This window comes from Gavia stellata, chromosome 13 (genome assembly GCF_030936135.1).
Source record: "Gavia stellata isolate bGavSte3 chromosome 13, bGavSte3.hap2, whole genome shotgun sequence".
Taxonomy (NCBI): domain Eukaryota; kingdom Metazoa; phylum Chordata; class Aves; order Gaviiformes; family Gaviidae; genus Gavia; species Gavia stellata.
This window is the reverse complement of record NC_082606.1, coordinates 13,807,294-13,832,291: the sequence shown is the minus strand read 5'-3', so window position 1 is coordinate 13,832,291 and position 24,998 is coordinate 13,807,294. Positions and strand designations below refer to the sequence as shown.

Here is a 24,998-nt window from a genome sequence, read left to right as displayed (position 1 = left end):
ACATGACTCAAGCTGCTTATTTGAATAAAGCCCTAAATGTTTACTTTTAAACTATATTCTTCAATATTTTGTAGAGGTATGTTTAGTTGATGTAATGTAAGCAGTTTTCTCTAGAAAAAAGCTTCTGTTCAGACCAGGTGGTTACTTGCACCTGCAACTCTGAAGTGTGGGAATACGGCATTAATTGTATCAAGTTATGTTGCAGCGTGCTCTTTCTTACATTAAATGTGATTATTTTTTCTTCTCTTTCAGACTTAACCAACATAATCACTGCTGAATATTAAGGGAAAACACAAGAAGGTTACGTTTGGTTGTCTAATATTCTTGGATTTGATATGAGTCACCACATCTGTTCATTAGTATCATCAACAGCATCCCAGTTCGTATACACATTATTCACATTCCTATCTGTTGTGTTTGCAGAAATGACATTTTACCCTTTTTTCTAAGGGTTACTTTTTGATTTTCATATTATTTGGTTGCATGAAGTTGCCCTTTACCAGTGGCTGAGGTTTATGAAGATACCGCGTACTTGGACATGTTTTAGATTCCTTTTCTAGATAGAAAAGGTGTAACTCCAAATTATATCATTCTAAATCAGCTTTTTTTAAAAAACAAGTAAATCTTAGAAATTAGTCCCCTCCATACGAGACTACAACAATATCTTCCACCCACAAATGTAATTTTGAATTTCCCTATATCCATATTCTGTTGATTTTTGATCAGTTTACAACATAAAAGAAAAATTCTTCTTCAGTTGAGATCACCGCCAAGTTCAATAATGTAATAAAATACCTTTCCTTATTAGAAGTACCTAGCTAGTTATACTCTTAATACTTCTCAAAATCATGATGTAATGTACACTATCTGACTTAGTTCCTATATGTGGAGTTAGTGAAAGTCTTTTTGTGTTTCTTTAGATTAATACAAGGATTTTTTCCAATGCCAACAAAATTTGAAATCATTCATTTGGATGCTTTCCATTTTTAAGCTTACTGTGATATAGAACCCTATGGGAAACCAAAAGAAAACATCAATTTTAAATAATGAAAGGCTTAAAAAAGGATGCTGTCATTCTGGCTTTTTTTTCCTTTTGGAAATAGAACTAGACTAGTAAGTAAGCATTCCAAATCCATTATTCTGTGTACATTATTGTTGCTATTGTGATAATAGAGATTTTTATTTATTTTTATGCCAGCTTTTATTGTGAAAACATATTTAGTCTGGTTTTATCAATCCTTGTTATGCTTGTCCTTGGAACATCTTTTGCGTATTCAAGGTTTGTAGTTGACGAGTTTACTGTAAAAAACTAAAAAAAAACCGAAACAAAAAAACAAAAAACCAAACAAAAAGAAAACAAAAAAAATGTATTGTTTTTACAGAATAAATTTATTGGAATGTGTATTGGGAGTAAGGTTTGAGGTTGTAAGCAACTAAGTTAGCGTCATATTTGGCTTCATACGTGTAATAATGTGAGGTATTAATGTAAGTCAAGTATTAAAGCAAAACATTCTGTTAACATGAGTTGACCATAATAGATACAAGTGCAGGTGAGATCTTTATTTTTTCTGTACTTTGCCTTTTCTGGATAATAGGAGGTTATTAAATTCACCTTGAATGTATTCAAAGTTTCTTTTAAAACATTAGCAGTAACATCAGAGGCTCAAAAACCTGTTTGGGAGCCAGCACGTCCTATTACAGCCCAACAGCTCTGGGTTGGTTTTCTTGGGAGGATGTACTGGGATGGAGCCATCCCGAATTCTAGCATACATGGAAGCAGCCCACACCAGGGAGGCTGGGTGCTGGAGAAATTATGGCTAAGTTCCTTTTTGCCAAGAAGCATTGACTGAGATGCGTTGTGGTTATTTTGGGCCGGCCCCTTTGGCTGGAGGTATAAAACCGTGGGTTCTCTCTTCTGAGCACTGCTGTGAACTACACCTCAGCGTTCAACGGGAGAGTATTAAAGCATGAATTTCTTGCTGCTCTGAAAGTCCCTTTGTGCAGGGTGCAACACGCATGCGCATGAGCTGATGCTTTCTTGTTACTGATTAGGTTTAAAAAGAAAATTCTCAAAACAGCCAAAAGTCAACATCCCAAAATAAAATGTTTCCAGTTAAAATGTATCAGCTAATTTCATCTGTGAGAAAGGCACTAAATGTACTGCTTTTAGTATAAATACACATAGAAGTCACAGAAGTAGTTGTAATTGCAAACAGAAGCATAAACTACAGAAACCAAGGTCGCTGTATGTGCTGCTACTTCTTTATGACCCAACAGCATTAGCAAAAGTAGCTGTAGAGAAGAACATGGCCGAAAACCCCTCGTCTCTGAAAATGCACGCTACAGTGCAAGGCCAGATTGTTCAAGGTAATGAGCCCTCCATGCCCAGCTCAGAAGTGCTAGTAAGCACGTGCTTAACTTCAAGCAGATGAGCAGTCCTTGCAGAAGTAAATCCTTAAAAGAATTAACAAAATTCTATGATTTGCTTATCATATATGGAGTCTTACCGTAAGAGTTGATTGCTTCTTACAAGATTTCTTGGGATTTTTAACAAGGCTGACCCACAGACATACTTTTTGACAAATAAAACATGTGCATGTGACAGAGTTATGTATGTTAATTTTTCACACTTCAAAATACTGACCTTCACATTGTACAGTAGCTCTGTGTAGGGATTGCTAGCACTGATATTCTTCAGTGTGTGGAGGCTAAACACTGACATCATTGTTATTATTTAACTTCATGCAGTATTTCTAAAACTGTCAAAGCAGCTTACTTAAAAATAGCTATGTGAACTAGCAGCTCCACTGCAACACAAAGTCAAAATGTTGAGAAGTGGTACTGAAGGCAGTCGTCTTTATTTTCCCTTTTTGAGTAGGATAAACAAAACAGACTGTGCAACTTTACACAATTGTGCAATTTTACACATCTTACACGCTTCATTTGGGTTCCATTGGAGAAGTTCAATTACATCCAACCCCATTATATACATAGCCAAAAGGAGGAGCTGAAAACAGTTGTGCTATTCCGTTTTTTCTTCTTGTTTCATTTTCATAAAAAACTCTGGCTTGTTGACACACCTGTAAGCCAACAGCTGGGGAATAATCCCATACATTATGTTCAATATCAGAAAAAACTGTTTTGCTTCTTCAGGGACTCTGTAGATGTAAGGAGTTCGAGCATGAAGAGAAGCACCAATATGGGAAAATTGAGCCTGTGGTGTGTATATAACGTATATATTAAAAAAAGGTAAAGTTGATATATATTTTGGAAAGACAGCACAATCTGCATGCATGTATGCACCTCCAGTGACATTTTCCAAGCCAGCCCTTTTATTGCAGAATTATCCAGCATACTTTTGCACAGCAGAATAAAAATACAGTCTAAACTAAGGTCATTAATATCTTGGCATAAGAGGAACTGTGAGTACCATGGTAGGAGGCTTATTTTATGCACATGGTGGCACTGATCTTTACATCAGGTATAGCATTTCACCCTTGGCTTATAGGTGATTATTCATGCAACAGGGTCCATGATCCTTCCCCAGGCAAATGGCCACCGAAGTGTGCATTGCCATAGAGATCGGCGCTCCTAAACCTCAGCCCAGTAGTGGGGGTAGGACTCACACCCACCTACCTCGGAACATTGTGTTTGGTATCAAGGGGAGGCAGACAGACACTCACTCTGAATTAAGTTAAAAAATAGAATCTTGGAAGCTATGTTAGTTCTGGTTTGGGGGTTTTTTTTTAAACCTTAAACCCAGTCTTCCAGATTCGGATCCCAGAACTCCTAATGCTTTCAGAAAGCATCTGTCATATTTGGCGCTTGGGCTGGGGGTGGTTCTGAAGTATAGGTTAAGTTTACAGCGAAGGTTATATGCAAAGACAAGCTTGCTGGGCAGAAGCATATTTTTAGCATAAACAAACATTTAAAGATAGAAGCATCAGGATAGTCGCTGTCTTTTGTCTCCATCTGTTACCTGCTATTTCAAGCTACAGCTCATTCACATTAACTATTGTGTGTCCAATATTTTTTTTATTATTTAGTTAGCAGTGGAGATCTGAGAAGATAAACATCAATTTGATCTTAAGCAGAGCAGGAGAAAGGGACACCAGGATTTTAGTAACACAGAGGAGTATACTATGGCCAAATCACGTTCTCTGTTCTGGCTTCAGCAGGAGTTATTTTGGACTCACAAAGAACACAGTTCTGTTCACAGTTAGTGAAGTAGAAAGTGAAATACAGTGCAGGTGTTTTAATACACTCCTCTAGTGAAAGGTTAGGCTGAGACCATACATCAAAACAGAAAAGGAAATAAGTTTTCAGGTGATTCTAACCACCTCCACTTAACAGGGAGAGCTGATCTAGCAAACCTGAGTCAGGAAATGGAGTAATCAAAGAAATCAAATACAAACACACTTCAGCAGAGTGCCACTTAGCATGTTTCTGTAAATAGCTATTACACAGTAAACAGATGTTCAGGGGCACACTATCAGCAGCCTTTTTATATCAGCCTCATAAGTCAGTCTGTCTTTTACAGCCTGTTTGTTTTTACCTGTCTCAGGCAGGAACTGCCTTTGGTAAGGGGGTGGTCTTGCTCAGATCCCTGCTACCTTTCATTGCCTTGAGAGCCATCTCAGCCCAGGCAGCCAGGGCATTAGTGCTCAGCAGCAAAGTCCTCTTGTTATATGAGGTAGCAGTTTTCCAAGCAGAGAGCCAGCCACCCACCATCAAGCTTCAGGTAGGAGGTTTGGGGCTGTCTGATGTTTACCTAGACACTAACAGCCTCCTGGTAGTATTTTTAGGTTCTCTTCTGGGATGAAGAAGATGCTGAGCTACGTACTTCTCTGTGGGGTATTGCAAGGCCTGCCTGTCTCCAAGAGTGGCCAGCCATGCATGATAGCAAGTTGATAGTAAATTCGTAAGTTCATAGTAAGGCTTGTCAGAAAGAGCTGTAAGGGGCTGCTTCTGAGAGACCCAGAACTCCCACAGCCTCCTAGATGCCTTTGAAGATCTAAGCCTTATTGTGTGGTCTTGTCTCTTGCAAGAGTTGTGGCACATTAGTGAGCTTTGAGCTCACTATTATAAAAATAAAAAGCAGAATGTTTTGTTCTATTTGTAGCTAATGATGCACCATATAATGAAGTTATTGTTTATTAGACTTGGTTTTCAATACAACACATTGCTTTTTCCTTTCATTATCAGGGAGGATATTTAGGTCTGTTAAAGTCACTTTTTTTAATTTGATTTGCCTCTGTAGAAATTGTGTTATGTCTTTAATCTCGTGTTTCCTTTCCATGACTGTACACTGCTGCTGCTTTTTTTTCCTTTCCCTTTTTTTTCTTCCCCCTTGGGGCAAGGGGTGTGTCTTAAAAGCAGATCTCACACTCACCAGTAGCCCAGTCCTGCTCTTCCTTCAAGTATTAGGCAGACTTACGCTAAATCTGTAATTTTAAGCAGCAAGCCAAGAGCTGTTAGCTACTGCGGATCTCTGTGCCTGTTGCGCAATAGGCTGGCATTGCGGTAAGCTAGAGCAACCTTGCGTCTGTTGTGTTACCTCGCTGTGATCAGGTCCTCTCACCGAATAAGCCATTCCCTGGTGCTTTCTGTTACTGAACCCTCTCTAAGTGGAGAATTTGGAGGATCAAACCCCTAAACCTTGGCTGAGAAATCAACCAAATGAGATGCTGCAGGTAAACTTTGAAGGTAGCCTTATCTGTTTAATGTACAGCCTTTGTTAACCTTGAAGCCTCAGCCAGTCTGCTGATCAGGCTGTCCCACAACTAGAAGCTGCCTGGGGCTGGATGTGGTGCTGTTCAACTTGACAACTGCAATTTGCATATGGCTGCAAGTCATTAAGCTTCTTGTCTGTATGAAATAGTTTGGGGTTGGATTTTTTCACTATACTTTTTGCCTGTAGCCTAATCACAGGCAATACTTTGAATATTTCTTACCCTGCAGTCAAGACAGCCTTCCAGCTAGGAACAGAGAAGGGCCTGGAAAAAGGTTAGGAATCTTTCTTCACTCTGTGCCTTCTCTCTAAAACTGACTAAAATCAGGCAAAGACTGTAATGGATTTTGGAGGGGTTTGGACCAGGTCTTACGAGCCTAAGGAAAGCCATCAAATAGAGTGGGGAAGAGAGTAACCTAGAAAAATATGTTCCTTAGGTTTAGGTTCTCTTGTAGACAAGAGGCACTGAAGAAACTAGCCACCAAAAATTGCAGCATTAAGGAAAACACTTAGATGGAGAAGGAGTAGAGAAAAACTTTCTACATCTGAGAGAATAGGGAAGCGGGCTATGGAGAGTTGATGAGACAGAATGGTTTTGGATAGCAGGGCTATGACTCTTCATCCTTTCTCATGTGGCTCACTTGCATAGGGAATTTAATCAAGTTCAGAGGCTATTCTAACCCTTTTGTATAATCAAAGCTTCTGGTACACTAGTTGTGTGACATGAAAAGAGCTCTTTCGGAAGCTTCAGAAAGTCTAGTAAGGGTCACAGCCTGGTTTTGGAGTCTGAATGTTAGTAACAGAATAATTGAAGCTGACAGCTGTATGTAATACTGAAAAACAGTCAATATTTCTCTTTGTGTGTGAAAGGCTAGGGACTTCAAGAGGTTCTTAGTTCAGAACCATCACATGGTATTTTGAGACTTTTTTTGGTAAAAAGTACATACTTCATAATGACAGAAATAAAAGTAATTAAAATCCCTACATTTCCCACTTACAGGAGCAGTGTTCACTCCCAGGGGGCAATGCCCACTGTTTCCACTGTTAGATATCTACCTTTGTGCATAACAGATAGCAAAATGTGTTTCAGTAACTACATCTGTTTTAATTATCAATTACAAGTGTTTTAACTTGAGACAACAGTAGACAAACCTGGAAACGTGTTTTGTGCCTCAAAATGACCAAAACCAAAAATAATATAGAACTGAGCCCTCAACTTGTTGTCACATTTTTCATCCCAGGTTGCTCACAGTTCACCAAAGCAAATCAATTAAATGATGTTCAGCTGTGGGATGACTGAAGTTCATTCTGCAGTGCATTAAAGTCAAAACTACAAAAAAGCCCCCAAACTTTAAGAAATGTTTCTTGAATCAGGATAAAATGTGTGGAGTGTGCAGCAACATACAGTTCTCTTAATCAGTTAGTTTTTGTCAGCTTATGGTTTTTGCTTGTGCCTAGGACAAGCTTCGAAGAATAAGATGGGAGATTTTGAGCGTTAGCTTTGGGTAGCTTTTCTTTTCCTTGTCTAATGTGTAAATCCACATTATACTGAAGCCAAACAACAAGCGACAACAGAGGGGTTCTAGGCTGCAGCAACAAAATGTTGCATGTAATAATCATACAGCTAAAAGGTACAAAGTGCCATTAAAAATGTTTGTTAGAGGAAACATTTAAAACAAAAAAAAATAAAACCCAGCACCCAACAAACCAAAACCAACCAAACAAAAATCACGTCCAATCTGAGGGGCTGAGCTTCTTGGTAAAATTGCAAGGTTGTGATAATCAGCACACTCTGACTTCTGGTTTACTTTTCCTTGTGCTAAATAATCTTTGAAGGAGCAGTTTCTTTCCTGACTGTCTGGGGAATTCATGAAACCTGAGTAATCTGTCAGTAGAAAGGTTCCTGCCACTGGCTTGCCTACTTTAGCTAGCTTCTGCTTTTTTTAGATTAGATTTGGGCTAAACACAGCTGTATGATATTTAAGATACCTTTTGAGCATTTAAACCTCCTTATTAATATGTTTGCTAGATTCTGTTTTGATAAAATTTGGTGATTCAAGATTCTCTATAAACTGGTGTGTTTTAAAAGAAAAAAGTCATTCTCTGTGATAGTTGCTCACAAATAGAAAATAAACTGTCACTCCCCCCATCCTTACTGGGTAGTCAAGCTGGAATGTAGTTTGTATCCATGATTGTTGTCTCTGGCCCGGTGAACAAAGTGTTGGTCTGTGTCTAATAGTGGTACCTGAATTACACTTATTGCCATGTCCCTATGTTCTCATTGTTGCAGGATTATGTGCATACTTTTTGCATTGTCTGGATGCTCAGAGCACATTTCATTTCCTATGTACAGCACAAATCAATTGTCACTGTCTCAACTGCTAAATGGTCATCTATATGTCATGAGAAGTCATTTACTAGTTCCTTTTGAATTTTTGTGGCCAGTCTTCTCATAACCATCAGTGCCATCTAGTAATTAACTACAGTTGTTTATTTAAGAGAATCAGAACAGAATGAGTTAAGAAAGTATGATCATTGGTCTGCTTTTGGCAACATGAGTATATCTTAATGTTACTGTGGTTTGTGGCCCAGGAGGTTCCCAGTGTTATAGCAACCTCATCAACTGATACTGCTCATTTTGTGTGACTAGTAGATACATTTTTCTGTTTATCTTTTTCAGACTACCTAGTTGGCCAAAACATATTATGGAAACAATGTATTTTACAGTTTTGTTGTGTTTTGGGTTTTTTTACATGGTCGACTGTTACAGCTTTAATGCAGGCTTCCTTCATGGTCTCAGCTAAAGAGTGTACGGTGCTTAATAAGGTTTAAATGAGCCTAATAAAAAGATTCTGCAGAAGGAGAGAAGTCTACTAAAGCAAGAATGCAGTCATTAGAGACATATAATAGGTTTGATTTTCCACTCCCTCAATTTTTTTTTTTTACAGATATAAAAGGTGATCTGAGTTACAATGGCATAAAACCTGCATAGGAAGATCAAGCCCTAGGCCCCTTATTTATTCTATAGAACTCTACTTATTAGCTTGTAATTCAAGAGTGAACATTTTACAAAGAAATACCTGAGCTAGTCCTCCAGCATGTATAAGGGTTAAATCAGGCATCCAGGAACAACCAGGTACCAGTAGGCCATACAGAGCAATCATATAGTACGGCACAGAGTAGAACATGTATGCCAGCATCTGCATTTTAAACAGAAATATTAGTTGCTTTGCAGTGTGAGGAAGATGCATTTAAAAATTAGCCAGCTGCTGACTGAGGAGTTGAGACTATTCAAAACTACACTCCTGGCAGCAATGATTCCCAGGCCTTTTTGCAGCTATAACTTCTTTGAGAAAAGAATTTCACACTTGGATGCTGTTGACCTGGATCCAGCTACCATAAGGCCTCCACCAATATTGACCGTTGTTGCCTCTTTGCCCCATCAAAATCCACTTCATCCCAGAACATGTTTTCCTGCCCCTTGCCATCTTGAGACCATGCCAATAAGCATGGCTTGACCTAACTCGGTGTCCAACACAACATGGGTGTCCATTTCTCAAGCTCCATTGCACTTCCAGTTGGGAGGTGTGAGATACACCCAAGCCGCCCTTTTCCCAGAAAGAACAGGTCCAGCAGAGATTTTTGGCTTCTGCTCATTGCCTCACTCATGAATCCTCTTACTGCTTCAGGTCCTGCTCCCATGCAGCAGCCAAGGTTACAAAACAATGGCAACCTTGCAAATACTACAAAACTAAAGCCCAACATATCCCTCCTCTGCAATGCTTGTGTAAATAGGGTTTGTAAAAAAAAAAAAAAAAAAAAAAAAAAAAGTGTCATGTTTCGAGGAGTGTGTCACTGGTGACAGACGTGTAACATGAGCTTAAGGAATCTAGTCCTACTACACTCCTTTTTGCTCCATTATTCCAGACTGAAAGTCTACTTTGCCCTTCTAAGGAAGGGGAATGATCATAAAACACATGCAGATATGTTTCATGGGATATATTAAAAGAAGCTTCAGTAATTAGGACATGTAACTCTAGGTAACTGATTTGAATCCAAGTTAGGTTTATCACAACAAAGACTTGGTAGCCTATAATGGCTGTAGTGGAAAATACGAAATACCATTTAACTTGCTATGAACAAATACTTCCCTTACGATCTTGTAATCTCTGAAACGATGGCTTCATCTTTGTGCCAGTTAACAAATCATTACTTAACGCTCTATGCTCCACAGTTAATGCTTTACCTGAAGCTTAGGATAGGCAGCAGGATCTTTTATATAAGGCTCGTGAAGTTGAATATATAGCCGGCAGAGTTCCGCAGGGCAATCCAGAGCGATCTAAGAAGAATTTTTAAAACTTCTCGTGAACAAAGATTCATTCTAAAATGAGCTAACCTGATACCTGTTACCAGTCCCAAAGATTCACTAGCAGTCTGCAGCACTGCTACCCTGGAGGCTTGCTCAAAATCTATTGCAAAGGTGATCCATTTGCTCACCAATTAAAAAGCTGAAATGCAGCCTCCTCTTAGCTGCTGCTCAGAGGGTTTGTGAGGAAATGCTGACAGCCTGCTTTAAAGATTTTGACTGGAAGAGAATTCAGTCAGTTGGGTATGCTGTAGTAAAAGTATAATTGCTATTGATTTGCTCTGAGAAACATACTTTGATCCCAGCAAACTTTCCAATGGAAAATTGCTCAAACAGTGGAAACTTCAGGTTAAGCACCCAATTTTAGGTAGCAAGCTATGGATGTAGTCCAAGAAAAGAGTTGCATTGTAGCAAGGTAGCAGCGGAGAGCAATGCAGAGACAGGTGTTCCGTAATAATAATTTTAAAAAGACAGTAGCAAAGGAGAGATTTTTGAACTTTACATTCCTATAGAAAGAACAAAGTTCCCAATAAACATGAAGAGAGACCCAGTTGCAAAAGTAGTTCCTTTTCATAGTAGCCCTTAAAACTACTAGAAAAAACACTACTCTAAAATTAGTTCGCAATCTGTGTCAACAGCTGTCACTGTAAGTGTTTTATGGCAAGGCATCATTAATGCCTGAGTTGCAGGACTGAACAGTAAGTTTTGCACAACTTAATTTCATGTGTATTTGTTGTGTGACCTTGAGGGGGAAATGCAAACGTTTATAAACAGTGGATATTCCTCCCTGTTCTTTTCCAACATGAGCATCCAAGAGGGAGGTCTGGGCTGGCTATAATGGATTATGTTTTACTAGCTTTTTCACAAAATCATGGTTACTGCAGCTTACACAGAGATGTTCAGTTGATGTCTGTATGTATAAGTAAGGCCGGTAAGCACTTCCTCTTTGGTAAAGGAAATATGTAAGGAAATGACCACACTCTCAAAATCAACACAAAATTCCTCTGAGAAGTGAAGAAGTGGGATTGCAGAACCAAGTTAGATGTTAGAGCATGAGATTAACATTTCCCACATCGAAATTACAGGTAAAACAGCTGATTAACCTGCATCAGTGGTGCTCTGAAGTAGCATGATCTATAAGAAATGAAGTGGTTTGTGACAAGTTAGAAGAAAAAAAAAAGATTGAGAGGCAAGTTTTCAGAGAAACAGCAGAAGATAACAGTAATGTGAGCAGCAGAACTACAAAAGGACAATCTGCGCTAGGTAAATGAAATGTTGCTTGGCTACTTATCGTCACCTCTTACTTGAATTATTCTAGACAGGATCAGATCTACAAATCAAGCAAGGAGGCGGTTGTCTAAGACACGTAAACATTTGAGCTCTGTTCACTGAATTATATACAACTTCCCTTTTGCTTAAGACAGAAAATGCTTTAGAGCTGACAAAGGACTAGATTTACCTACTACTGGATTTATCTACTTCAAGCATTTTCACTACTGATTCATTCCCTCAGAAATTTTAATTCAAAGCAAACATTTAAAAAAATCAGCTTTTGGTAAGTAGAAACAACATGTGTTGTTCAGGTAACATGGATAAATATTTTCTGATGGAAATGTTCTCTATCTCACGCAGTGTAAATTAACTTGGTTTCCTATGTAATTTTAACTATGCATCTCTCTAGAAAAACATGAATAGAGATTTAATTTAGTTGGTTTGTCTCCATGTGCTAGGACATAAATGTAACACCAGACCAATGAAAACAGTTTTGGGTCATGTTGATCTGCACTAGGGATGCTATTTACTTTTGTGATTGTGCACGTACTTTCTTTTGAAAAACATACTTTACACAGGGCAAAATGGAGAAGCAAAGCACACTAATTATCATAAATAATCAATTTGTCCTTTATATATCTCAAGCCTATTCCAACCCTAAAAGTCACAGGATTTCCCTCAACCAAAATGTGCATACTTTTTCACACAGACACAATGATTTCAAATTTAAAAGTTTGACTGAAAATTAGAGGCCAGAATATTAAAATATCTTCAACTTACCATGCCTCTAAATATGCAAAACCCCGTTGCTAGAATGAGGTATGCAGCTAACATTAAATCTATTGGTCGTCTTAAGAGTCCTTTCTTCTGGACTTCCTGAACCACCTGCAACACAGAATGTGTTTAGTAAGTACATCCCAGTTCCACATGACATGTATTTAACTCCAGATCAGTCACTATAAGAAGGATGAAGCAGTGAAACATTGATAGAAGCAGTTAGTTCTCAGTTACGTTACCCTATTTATCCACTGATTTCAGAGAGAAAGATTTCCACATCTAAAAAGGTGACTTCAGACTTTATAGGATGCAGTCAGGAAAAATAATCTGAATAAACTCTAGAAATTGATAGATCCAACTAAAGCCATTTCACTACAGATTAGTTTACTTGCAAAGCAACCTAAATCAAATGAACACTACACTAACTCTGCAATCACATAAGGCTTTAAAGCAGCATAACTAACTACTTCAAAGTTGCGTCTTTTGTTAATTGGAATGAATTAATTTTCCTGAATGTCCCTACATCATAGAAAAGTTTTGGAACCATAGGTTTGTCTCAAGCGTTTGAAGTTGAATCTAATACACTTTGTAAAAGGACTGGAGGGATGGCAAAATGAGGGTCCATCTCATTATTGACAGGGAATGCTGGTTTTCAGCAGCCTGTGACACTATTGAAATTAATGCAATATCACTGGCACAAAATAAAAGCTTTTCTGTGGCCAGTTGAGTTCTCTGCTGAGTTCAGTGAGCAAATAATATGTCTTAATATGTAATGCAGAAATAGAGAATGAAATGTGTGTGTGCATGTACGGAGCATATGGAAAATCCTCCTTTCATTCTTTTCTGACCGTACGCTATGGATTCCTCTGATGGGCACTGCAGCACTTCTCAGCATCTGGATTTGATCTGTTCTGTGCCTCCTTTCCTCAGCCTCAGAACAGGAATACCCCTGCTGCACCACGTGGGCAGATGTGAGGGGTTCACACTCAATGGTAGCAAAGGCCATATAGATGTCTAACATGGAAGATGGCTTGGACGAACCAAAGTCATCTCTTTGCCTACACAGTAAAACTTAACAAGGCCCGTGGAAATAATTTGAGGTACACTTTCAGCACTGTGTAGTCACAGACAAAATTATAAGCACCTCAGAGTATCTTTCTGTAGTTCGGAGGGAAAAAACTTCCCCATTTATGTGTGTTACTCATTTCCTCTTCCTTTTTATTGGCTGTGTGTTGGCATGCAGAGAGCAGAAGAAAAACCTGATCTCCTTCCTGTTACACACTTGTGGAATTGTGTCCAAAGTACAGAACAATAATTAGGATGTAGAGGCACAGTTAAAAGCACTCAGGATCAAGATACTCACAATAAAGTTATTGAAACAGGAGAACCGATCTTGCAAGCACAATTCCTGAGTAAGTACTGCAAGATCTGAATTGTAGTTTAACAGAAGTAAGGCTATTCTAAACACATAGGCTACCCCTTTCATAGAACTATTTTTTTTTTCCTTTAAAGGATCTTTTTCAGAAAAAAAAAAAGGGACACCTTTGTTTTTCAAACACAAATAACAGGTCTGTTTTGGCAGTATGGTGTCACTTTACAGTATTTAAAGTACTAGTGTAGGAATGTTTATAATATTACTTGCAAAGAATATCTACATTTAATATTTATTTCTATGAAGACAAAGGCCTCCTATGGCTGCTGAGTTGCATGTCATTTTCAGATGTAGACTACCTAAGAATAATGAAAAGTTTGAGGGTTGATACTTAGACAAAAGTGGAAAGAAAATGTATGAAGCTTATAAATATGTGTATCACTTCTCCTTTCAAAAGGTACATTAAATGAATGTGCATATTTACTGTGATCACAAAGCTACAACAGAACTTTGTATTTAGAGGTTTTGGAGACAAAGCCAATATTAGTGGAAACAACCTTTGGTGCAGTATGAGTTTATGAAATTGCCAAGGTACAGAAGACTCACACCTTTTTTTTCTATGCAGACATTTATGCAAGCAAAATGAAAATGCAAAGCTTAAAAAAAGCAGAAGCAAGAATTTGAAAGAGTATGCACTTTGACAGACCTCAGCTATGTAGTAATTTTGCCTTATTCTTTTTTTAACATAGCAAAGTCACATCAATACATGCTAAAATGAATTACGGGTTAAGTACACTGGCCAAGCAGACATGACCTGCCACAGGTTTCCCATTTACTGTAAACAACATTGAACTCTGCACAGATGTCGCCAACCCTGCTGTTTTCTTTTGTGTAGCAAGGAAGTGTGTAAGCACACTTTGTAATTTCTCTCACTTCCAGGAAAAAGCTATTTTCCATAGCTTCTGAGAGGCTCCTTACAGGATCAGTTTTAAGGAATTGGGATAATCTTGTGTGCCATCCATAGAAGTCAGTCCCTTCAGAATTCATGTGCAAATCTGAATTTATGTGTATTAATTCTGTTAAGGAATTCTAAATTACATTAAACTTTGCTGAGCTGATATACTTGTAGATAAATCTGCTGGGCTTTGTAAATACTGCGGCACAGCTTGGTTTGATTCTAAATGAGGGCATAACTTCACTCCTCTCCCATGCACCCACCTCTGTTAGAAAATACCCAAAACTTGATTACCTCTTCTCTGTCACAGAATCACTAAGGTTGGAAAAGACCTGTAAGGTCATCAAGTCCAACCATCAACTAACACCACCATGCCCATTAAACCATAAAACTGTCCCCGCAGTGGTTGGGTTTTTTTAACTAACTGGTTTATAATAATACTATAGCAATGAATGCCTTGGCCAACAGAATATACCTTGCTTCCGTTGCTTTCATGTAAGTATTTTTCTACATATTTGCACTATCATGTTTAAAAGCATTATCTTTTAATACCGACTCCGAATAATGACAGCTAAAAAAAGTTCAATTTTACAGCTAATTGTAAATGATCTATTGAAAGAAAACTAAATATTTTCAGGACTTACAATGATTAGCTGACTGATTAGTAGCATTACACACAATTATTTCCTGGAAATAATTTAGGACTGAGAAAGTGTATAAAAAATAAGAAAAATTCATGAGTAGTTGTGTTAAGATTTAAGGGCATTTTAAGGTACACAGTTACTGAACCCAGGTATTTATGCTCGGATATGGAGCCCAAATTAACTGTGAAGATAAAATATGACTTCTAAAAAAGAAATTACTTAGGAAGGGTAAGAGGCCCCAGTGAAAGGCATCAAGGCTTTCTCTATGACCTTCTGAGCAAGGAAGTTTAGGTTTACAAGAAAGGATTCACTAAGAAGTGCAATGTTAAATTTTCAGATCACCAGCTTTTTATGCACTCTTTTTGAAATAGAATTTAAAAACTAAGTTTCTCTGCAATGTATACCAAAGTAAAACACCAAACCTAGGTAAGCAGTTTAGCTCCTGATAAGCATAGGAGACATGGCTATATTTCAGCAAATAAGCAGTCCATCACTTATCTTCTATAATAGCAATTTCTGTGGTGGTCTCAGTACTAGGAAAACAAACTGAAACCCTCATCCATTCTGCATGCAAAGGATGTTCTCACTAATATATATGGCAAAAATTGCCATCACTACCTTTACACTTAACTACTCTACCCTGATGACTCTAAAGAATGTGTTTCTGGCCAGAATTGGTGACACCTTTAAGTAAATCAGCTCAAATTGCTTTGGGATAGGACATGTGGTTTCCTATAAGCCTATGCAGGAGGGCAGAAGAGGGTTTGGCACCTGAAGTCTCCCCCAATTTGCCTTTCATAGGGATTTGCCCTAGAAGTGGTGATTCTGTAGCAGTTCTTCAAACTTCAGGAGATATGAACATCTGTCTACACCCCTCTTTCCTACTGAAGAATCATAGATGGATGGCTGAATGTTATCTTTCATACATTTCTGGGAAAATCCATCAGTGCATGGTCTGCTGTTACTCTATGCCACGGGCTATGCCCCTTGCACACTGACTGCCTATTAGCTATGGAATAGGAATTAACTCTTTAATCTGTGTGTCTGTTTTCAGTTACAAAATGAACCTGACTGAGACTCAGGAGCTCTTGTGATGCAAAAATATTAATTGATTATATTACTTACAACTGATATGGTGTGCTTTGGCAATAAACTGCTTATAGCAACAAAGAGTTAAAAGATCTGTTCTATGCTTTGTACTGCAGGGAATTTTTTTTTTTATAAAACAGTACATAAACTATTATTGCATTTTTGGATTGCTCAGTTAATCTTATTACAGCCCAACTATTAAATTCAAAGGCAAAGGTCTAAGGAGTTTTAAGTAAACATTATTTTTACAGATTTTTTAAAATAAGTAAACAGTGTGCGAATAATTTTCATATCGATTAATGTACAATGTCTTACCTCTAACATCTAATATTGCAGAATGCACATACAAAAAATTATTAAATTACATTAAATCTGTAAGTCATCTGCAGAAGAATACTTTGCTGCAGAGCTTCTATAAGGATTTTGTGGTGCCTTATGAAGCTGGTGTATGTCAATATTTTCATCAGCTAAGAAACTGAAACAGTCAGAAACTGCATATATAGAGAGTAGTAACACAATTACACGTAAAAATGAGTTCTTTACTCTAAACATGAGATTCTTTTGCTTTTTCTTTATCCCACCATAATGAAATGGTCCTACAGTATAGACATTTTTACAGTGTCTACACAGCCCAGCAGCAATTGTCATAGCAGTGAACAGTTACAGTGCATTCCACACTCACCAAGGGATCTATAAAACTCAGTAGAAACAGCAAACATATTTCAGTTCTCCTAACAGTAGCCAACACTTAAATACAATAACATCACCTTGACTGGAGTGTCGTGAGTCACTGGAGGTTGGTTATAAATTCGGAACCCAGCCCATATGGGAAGGCAAATATACGGTACACTTAAGAAAAAAGCAGGACACACTTTTGTTCCGTATTTGCCTGTTAAAAAACAATTATAAGATATATGAGAATTTGTAAGCTGTGTTGCAGAAGAGGTAAAAAATACCCTATGTAATATCAAACCTGAAGCAGCTATGGTAATGTAAACATAAAACAGAAACCGCTGTTAAAGCAACACACAAATCTCATTGAAAAATCATGTGCTCAATAGTGCTAGAGTCACAGGTGACAGAGAGCCTGTCAGCCATTTTGGAAATTAGGGTTTTTTTCAGGGGACAGGAAACCACCTCAGTCACTCTGCACTAGGTAATCCTATAGGATGGGACAGCTTTGAAATCTCTTAAAGGAACCTGCTTCAAATAGAGACACTATTCTTAAAAAAAATGGAAAAAAGGAATTTTTTAAGATCTGACATTGCATTCATTTTCCAAAGTCCTGATTTCTCCTGCAGGCCTGTACTAGTATTTGAGGACAAAACATAAATTCAGAGAGCTATCCTCAGCCCAGGTAAATCAGGAAAAACTGTGGTTTTTACACTGGCTACTCTCTTATGTTGGAAAGGAAGGCAGAAGGCATGCTTATGAGAACAAGTGTCTTGGCCTTCCCCAGAGGAAAGAGGAATAGATACTGTCGCATTCAATCTGCTGTTTTCTCTGTGGTGCGTGTGTATCTACAAAGGAGGGAACTGGACTGGCCCCAGGCTGCAGCATGAATATTCTTCCTCTGTCATAAAAAGCGGGGCCATAGTGAGCTTTTCTAAAGCTGACTACAGGATTTGGACACATGAACATTTTTCTCACTTGAACACTTGTCAAATTTGCATCAATTTAACCTTTGCTAAAAAGGAAATCTTTAATTGATGAGGGTGACACTCTTGAAGGACCACCTGCCAGTAAGATGTAAGATTTTTTTTTTTACAATTCTCAACCTTTAGCAGCACAGCTATGTACTGATTTATGTTAGAAATCTAGGAATATTAAATTTATTTTGAAAATAGAGTAACTTCCAGATTTCACTTTTAAAGGTGATTTGGATGCCTCTTGTAAACTGCTTGAAAGACAAACTATTAAGTAAGCTGGAAATTTTATGCAAAATAAGATTTATATTTTTATGATACTAAGAGACAGTTACTGTCTCATTGCTTAAATTAAACCTAGTTTGGATGAAAGCCTTATGGGTGTAACAAAACACAATACATTTTTTTTGCTTGAGAGCAATGTAAATTGAAAGGGTTTTTTTTCCCCGTGGTCTCCATTTTCCCTTCCTCATATTTAAATTTTGAAATACCTTACATCTCTTTACTGATACTCCTAAAATTCCTCTTTCATATTATTACAGAAAGGAACTAATGCTGCAGTAAAATATAGATAGCCTAATGCTGAATTTAGAAAATGTTTCACAGGAAAAAGTTAGTCATATGAACTCTGTCCTTACCCACAATGTTTCCAGGCATGAAGACAATGATGCTCATGATAATGGAACCTAGCCAGTAGAGGCCAATGGTTCTATAGCTTTGTCTGTTTAAGAAAGAAAACAAGACATAATTATTGCACCGTCCCTAAAAATATCCCCTACCCCAAATCACCCTCAAGTATTATACTAATTGCTATGGTTGTATCTTAGTAACTAAAGGTTTTAAAATCTGTACCACAAGTCAACAGTGGATTCTTGCCTCTGAGAGGGGGATATGGAGAAATCCTACATTCATGTGTGAGAAGGTTATCACATGAACAGTACAGGATTCGTGCATGCTCAGTTATTTGCTGTTACGTTTCACTCATCTGAAGGCTGACTGCATGATTTTGCACATCACAGGATTGTACCAGACTATAAAAGAATTAACAATTAATTAATAATTAATTTCATTCTGTTAATGCTTCTGTTATCAGCAGGTACATTAGCCTTCGGAATTTAAATACTTATTTTCTCAAACTCTTTATTCAACAGCACGAAACATAAGAACCTCCAGAAATAACCATTTTCACTTAACGTGCATCATACTCTCTAACATGGGTGAGAGATCATCATCATGATAAGCAATACATTATTCCGATCCTAAATATGTTATTTGAAAAAAAAAAAGGTTTTTCACACATGGTTTTAACGTGCATCATCTTTAAGCTTTCCTTTCAACTAACACAAAGCATGCAGATGGGCTATGCTCTCTGCTGCAGAACGAAAAAGACGGACTACAACTCAAAGCATTTGCTGGGCTTATTCAGCTCAGAGAAAGGGTAACTTTGTGAGGGTACAATTCCTGAAAATACTAATATTTTAATAGCATTGCTTTGGCCTAAGACATGAAACAGTCCTGAAAGAAAAATCTAAATACTGCATAGAAAAGAAAGCCCTTTGTAGGTTATATAAGAATGCAAGCAAAGTAAACAGTACACAAATCAAAATGACTCACTCCCATGCAATAGCTGCCACCATCAACAGATACATGAGATAATGAACAGAGCCATCCCAATAGCAGATCACGTGGCCATACGCAGTGTTCAGATATGGTTCACCCTAGGGAACATTTATTTTAAAAAAGATACAGTTATTAGAGGAAGAATGACAAATAATTAATAAAGAACAGCAGGAAACAATTTCAGGAAAGTAACTGATGTTCTTTCAATCCAGAGGTACAGTTTTTGACTGACAATACATGTTTCCAAGCACAAACTTGATTTAGGTAGGATCAGGTATAAATAAATCAGTTCTATAGTTGCAAATAGGGTGCGAGATGGAAGAGAAAACTCCTATGTATGACTGTCAGCATTGTTCTACTACATTATGGACATATTACTCTTCCCCATTTTAGTGATAAAAGCTACAAAATAAAGATACATTTAACATGGAACAAATAAAGATATATTTAGCAACCTAAAGATCTACAACAGTATTGAATATATTGATGACAACATATAACCTTGTAAGGTCCAACTCATTTCGTGCTAAAGTTCATGGAATCTTTTCAATGACTTCAGTGACTTTCATATCAAGCTCTTACCGAGCTATTTTTGGTGGATGTTGATATTCAGCAGCCAACAGATTCTGCTGACTAGGTATCTGGCATCACCATTTTTTAACTCTAATTCCTTTTAGTAAAGTGATTAGGCAAAAATAAAGGAGCAATTTTGTTTCTTTCTTGGTAACACGTTTAGGTGCTGCAGTACTCATCCACTCCGAAGTGCTGAGTGTCTATGGCTTTCTGCAAACGTGTACAGCCTATTCAATTCCTCCAGAAGTTAATACAGAACAGCATTACTTGAACTAAATGAAATCATGTTGGAGCTTGAAAGGTATGCTATTTTTTCCAAATGAATCAGTGATTTCAAGTCAGTGAAGGTTTTGTCCATAGCAATAATGAAACAGGTCAATGGCCAAATTCAATGCAACGCTTTTGAATGTGTTAGTGGCTGTTTTTTTTCTGTGACAAATACTATAACAAGCTATTTATAGTAAAGATTTTGTTTACATCTGTAAGCCAAACAATTGTTTACCTCTCTCAAGTAATGAGTCATGAATCCATCAATAATTCCATCCTGTTCCAGTCCAATTATTAGATTCACTACACTGGTAAAGGCAAATACAGCATAAACTGTAGTAAGATAAAAAGAAAAAATTAATAAATGAATAGAAGACTTGGAATCACCCAGTTACTCACAGTCTGATAAATTCAGTCAGGCAAAGAACTATTGAACTAGATGCATCTACCCTGAGGTCACAGATATTTAACATACAATATGACTTTCCCACATAGCTTAATATTTTTCAGTTAGTGGTTAGTGAACAAAGTTCTTAGGAAGCTTTTCTTAGGAATGTGAAATTCTGTAGAGCTGTAGGCATAGACTCCATGGAAAGTCAGTGTCTGCAGAAAGGACTATGTAGCCTTTCAAAAATCTTGGTCACACAAAGCAGACAACCTTGACTGTAGTCATCTCTTGGAAAGGGAAAAGGACAACAAAAAGGAGGCGGAGAGGGAAATGTGACTTGCCATTTTTGGAGGTGAGCAAGCCAAACTGCATTAGCCACGGCAGTCCATAGGAGACCTATCTGGCAAGTTAGCGAGTCACTCCTTTGAGACAGAAAATTTATTTGCAGTAGGTTTATGTTATTTATTTCCTTTGACTTCAAAGCGAACTGAAAGTTCCTGTCCTCACGCAGAACACTGGGGACAGATGCCTATGAGTTGTAATGAGGAGAAAGCCAGAGGGCAAATACAGGTGCTTTGTACCCTGCTTTGCCTATGGGCCCATCTTGCAAAATTTCCAACTCAAGGGAGCTGTTGGGCCAGCCGCAGGCACAACAGCAGTGTTTTTTCTTCTACGTTTTTGCTATAAGGTAATGTAGACCTTAGGTTTCCTTTTAAAAACTAACCAATATCTCTATTCCTTTATGCCAAATTACCAATACAGAAATGCTTGCGTGAGTCTGCAGACAGCCTGAACCGGGAGTTGGGGAGGTTTCACAAAGGTGAGTTAGCACAGAAACCTAACAAAAATGGGAGAATTAAGGAATTCAATCATAGGAAGATCCAAGTCATGGAAGCTGTTGATCCAAAAGATCATAAAATCCCAAATGAGTCCACTCAGGATGAGGTACACATGAGAGGTCTACTGTGGTGCCTAAGTCCTGGTACAAAGAGGATCTTGACAGAGCAGGCATGACCGTATTTCAAACACTTTCAAAGCCCAACTCGAGTGTTATTCCTTTCAAACAGGAAATCTGGCTTGTCCCGAAGCTGGATCTCCTGTTTGAGAAGAATAAAAAGGTTCAAAAGCAGCATTACTTCTCCTCCTTTTTTCCTACTCTTTCTTTCCTTCTTGGCTCCTTAGCACCTCACCAGATGGGGTTCTGAAGCCATGCCTTAAATGTTCAATCTGAAATAACCATCACATATTATCATTTATATAAATTGACACTTTCTGAATTTAGCTTCAGTGTTACCAAGACATACCATAAAACAGCGGGTCTTTTGGTGGTTTTCTTTTAACAAGAACACGAGCCAACAGAGCAATAAAAACCAGAACCAGCAATCCAACTGCAACAATTGTCCAGGAACTGTAACAACATTAAAAAGAAAAAGAATTTAAAAGAAAGACAGAGAAAGAGGCAGAATTTTGCTTCTTCAGCTGTTGTTACCAGCTATCCTCAAATGCACATACTCTTAAAAGTAACTTTTAATACTTTAAAAGGCTCTTTTTAAAGTCCATTGCACAGCCTGTCATAGTATTAATTTTATAGTTTTGCAGAATTTATGTGCCTGTCTTTTCACATGTGATTATCTAAAAAAAGAAAATACGAAAATAGCTAGATAAACAACATATCCAGGAGTCTAGATTTGTCTAACTAAAATCAGTTTTCATACTGGTATCTGCAAAAATAAACAAAAATTATGGAAAACTTAAAGGCCAACGAGAGGTGAAAGTCACAAACACAGAGATTTCAAGGCCAAAAAGGATCATTAGGGACATTTAATCTAACCTCAGCAATAAATTATCTCCTCAGGAAATTACATATTCTCAAATAAAACACATCAGTCCCATGGAAAAGGAGTAGCAGTGTGGAGCGCCTGTGGTGGATCTAGGTTTAACTTCCAGTTTTGGAAGTGCTACCAAGGGTCTCTCTGGCCCTATAAGGCAGGATCGCTTAGGGGGGGGTTCAGTAATCAGCACAGGTGGGCTTGGCAGAAGAGACCTTTCCTCTGAAGACGGGGCTATAATAATAGTGCATGTAAAGTGGTGGTGGAGGAAAGCACAAAAATCTTTGGCACAAAGCAAATTTGTCTCCTTCCCCAAGAAAACACAGGTTAAAAAAACCAGTTTGGAAGTGGTTTATAGCTCTAAGTGCATTTAAATTGTATTTAGTTCTTTTTAAGACAGACTCTCCTTCTCAGTCTTCACTTTTGTGCTTGTGTACAAGAAAAAAAGGAGGGGAAAGTTAGGTAACGTCCAGAAGCATAAGCAAAAAATATTTGGTACATGATTTTATACATAATATCACTCTTGTGTCAAGAAAACAAATCGTGTGCAAACAAATAATACTATGATAATTTCAGCCTTAGTGAAACTTGACTTAAAATTATTGCAAAAAATTTGCAAGATCAAACATTTCAGAATATATACACATATACTTTCCGAGTCAGGGTGAGCAGTACTAGCTTGTTGATTTATTTTGTGGTTTGAATCTTCCGCTAGTCTGTTTTCCCAGTGATTAATTTCTTCATGCCATTACAGCTGTTAATATTGCAGTGACTTTTCACTGTGGTCTATCAGTTTGAAATAAATATTGGCAATGAATCAAGTAAGTCAGCATGTGTTATTCGGCATTTCTCTAGCAGTGAGAAACAAAAAATTAAGTTATCAGCCAGAAGGAGGAAAATGAGAAAGGAACAGATGTAGCAAAGCCTTAAAAACATGCGGCAAATATCTGTGCAGTAAAGTTGCAAAACACCCCAGGCTGTCAGATTACAAAATACCACACGGACCTTTAAGTACATTAGTTTTTCCATGAGGAAAGACTTTTCTTTTCTAGACCTGCGGTTTATCCTGGGATCCTATTTTTTTGGCAGAGCCAGGGCATATGGACATTTTCAGTTAAAACTCGCACATCTTACGGGCTGCCTGAAGCGTGCGGCTCTGGAGCTTTCTGAGGCTGGTGAGTTCTTCCATTCGTTTTTAAAGAGAACTGGATTTTGTTTGCGAATGCCTTGACAGGGGAGCCGGAGGGAGGCCGCAGGCCCCGGGACAGCCTCCAGCTCCCGCCGCCCCGGGGTTGAAGGCAGGATGCAGGCGCAGCTACCGCGGGGCCAGGCGATACCTTCCGGGCTGGTTTGTCCTCTCGGCGCTACCAGGCAGCCCCGGCGGTGAGCCGCATGCGGGAGTGGCGGCGACTCGAGCTCCGGGGACACCGGGACACGCTTCAGGTGATGCGAAACCGGCAGTTCTGAGGCCAGGCTGGGCTCCCGAGCCAGGAACCCCGCTCATGTCTCCCCCGTTGCATCCCGGCACGGCTCCCGTTAGGGGACGCGGGCAGGACCCGGGAGCGGGTCTCCGCCGCCCGCCCGAGCCGCTCCCCGCCGGAGCTGCCCGCGGCGAGGCCCGACCCGCGCCCTCCGCTGCCCCGCTCCGCCTCCCGCCCCGTCCCGCTCAGCCCCGCGGCCGCAGCTGCCCTCTCCCTGCGCCGCCGCTAAAAATACCCGCCGGACTCCCCCGGCCGCCCGCACCTCCCTCACCCTCACCGCCCGTCTGCCCGCCCGCTCCCCTCCCCGCGGGGCGGGAGCCGCCCGGCGTTGCCCGCCTCACCTGCCGCCGGCCGCCAGGCAGTTGAAGAGGTACGTGACGGGGATGGCGGTGAGGGAGAGGACGAAGACGCCGGTGGCCGCCGAGGCGCTCATCCCCGCGGCGGGAGGCGGCAGCCGCCCTCTGCGCCCCGAGGCGAGCGCCGCGCCTTGCCCGAGGCGCCGCCTCGCCTCAGCCCTTCACGCCCCGCGGAGGGGCGCGCGCCCGCCCGCCCGCGGCCCCGCCGGCCTCTGCCCGCCGCTCGCCGCCCCGCCGCCCGCCCCATCGCCGGCGCGCGCCCCGCGGCGGGCCGCCCCCTCCCGCCCCGCGCGGGAGAGGTTAAATCCGCCTCAGAAACCGGAGCCGCCCGTTCCTCCGCCGGCGGCTCGGGGAGGGCCGTGGAGCTTTCCGCCTGCCCCGGGGCTCGCCCCGCTCCCCCGCGCCCCTGCCCCGGGGGTGGGGGACTGCCCGGAAGGCGGGGCGGCGCCGGGCGATGATGCCGGGGGTGATGCCGCCCGCGCGGGACCGTGGGCGTGGGGCGCCGCGCGGGGACCGGCACCGCGGCGGCTCCTCCGGTAACCGCCGGCGAAGGACAGCGGCGAAATGCCAAGTGGGTGCGGGTACAGGCGGAGGGTCTTGAACTGAGCGTTGCGAAAGAGGCGTCGGAGGTT

General features: G+C 39.8%; 2 protein-coding genes across 4 annotated transcripts in view; one reads left to right on the top strand and one right to left on the bottom strand.

The window, feature by feature from the left end:
- The window catches only part of HDGFL3 (HDGF like 3), a 38,526-nt gene extending 36,014 nt beyond the window's left edge, over positions 1–2,512 (top strand). Inside the window, exon 6 of the mRNA XM_059823769.1 lies at positions 253–2,512. Coding sequence (XP_059679752.1) covers positions 253–258 — 6 coding nt within the window. The 3' untranslated portion in view covers positions 259–2,512. The remainder of the gene's footprint in view (positions 1–252) is intronic.
- Positions 2,506–24,443, bottom strand: TM6SF1 (transmembrane 6 superfamily member 1). Of its 3 annotated transcripts, XM_059823765.1 has the most exons (10): positions 24,352–24,443; positions 22,005–22,108; positions 20,548–20,645; positions 19,467–19,570; positions 18,491–18,573; positions 16,974–17,095; positions 12,150–12,254; positions 9,978–10,070; positions 8,812–8,931; positions 2,506–3,214 (listed from the first exon to the last, which is right to left on the bottom strand). In XM_059823765.1, exons 1-10 carry the CDS (start codon positions 24,441–24,443, stop codon positions 3,023–3,025), a joined length of 1,113 nt encoding a protein of 370 aa, XP_059679748.1. In that variant the 3' UTR covers positions 2,506–3,022. The 3 variants fall into 3 exon arrangements, with proteins under 3 accessions (XP_059679748.1, XP_059679749.1, XP_059679750.1); XM_059823766.1 differs by lacking the exon at positions 9,978–10,070; XM_059823767.1 differs by lacking the exons at positions 2,506–3,214; positions 9,978–10,070; positions 12,150–12,254; positions 16,974–17,095 and having other exon boundaries at positions 8,818–8,931.
- Positions 24,444–24,998: the final 555 nt, after the last annotated feature.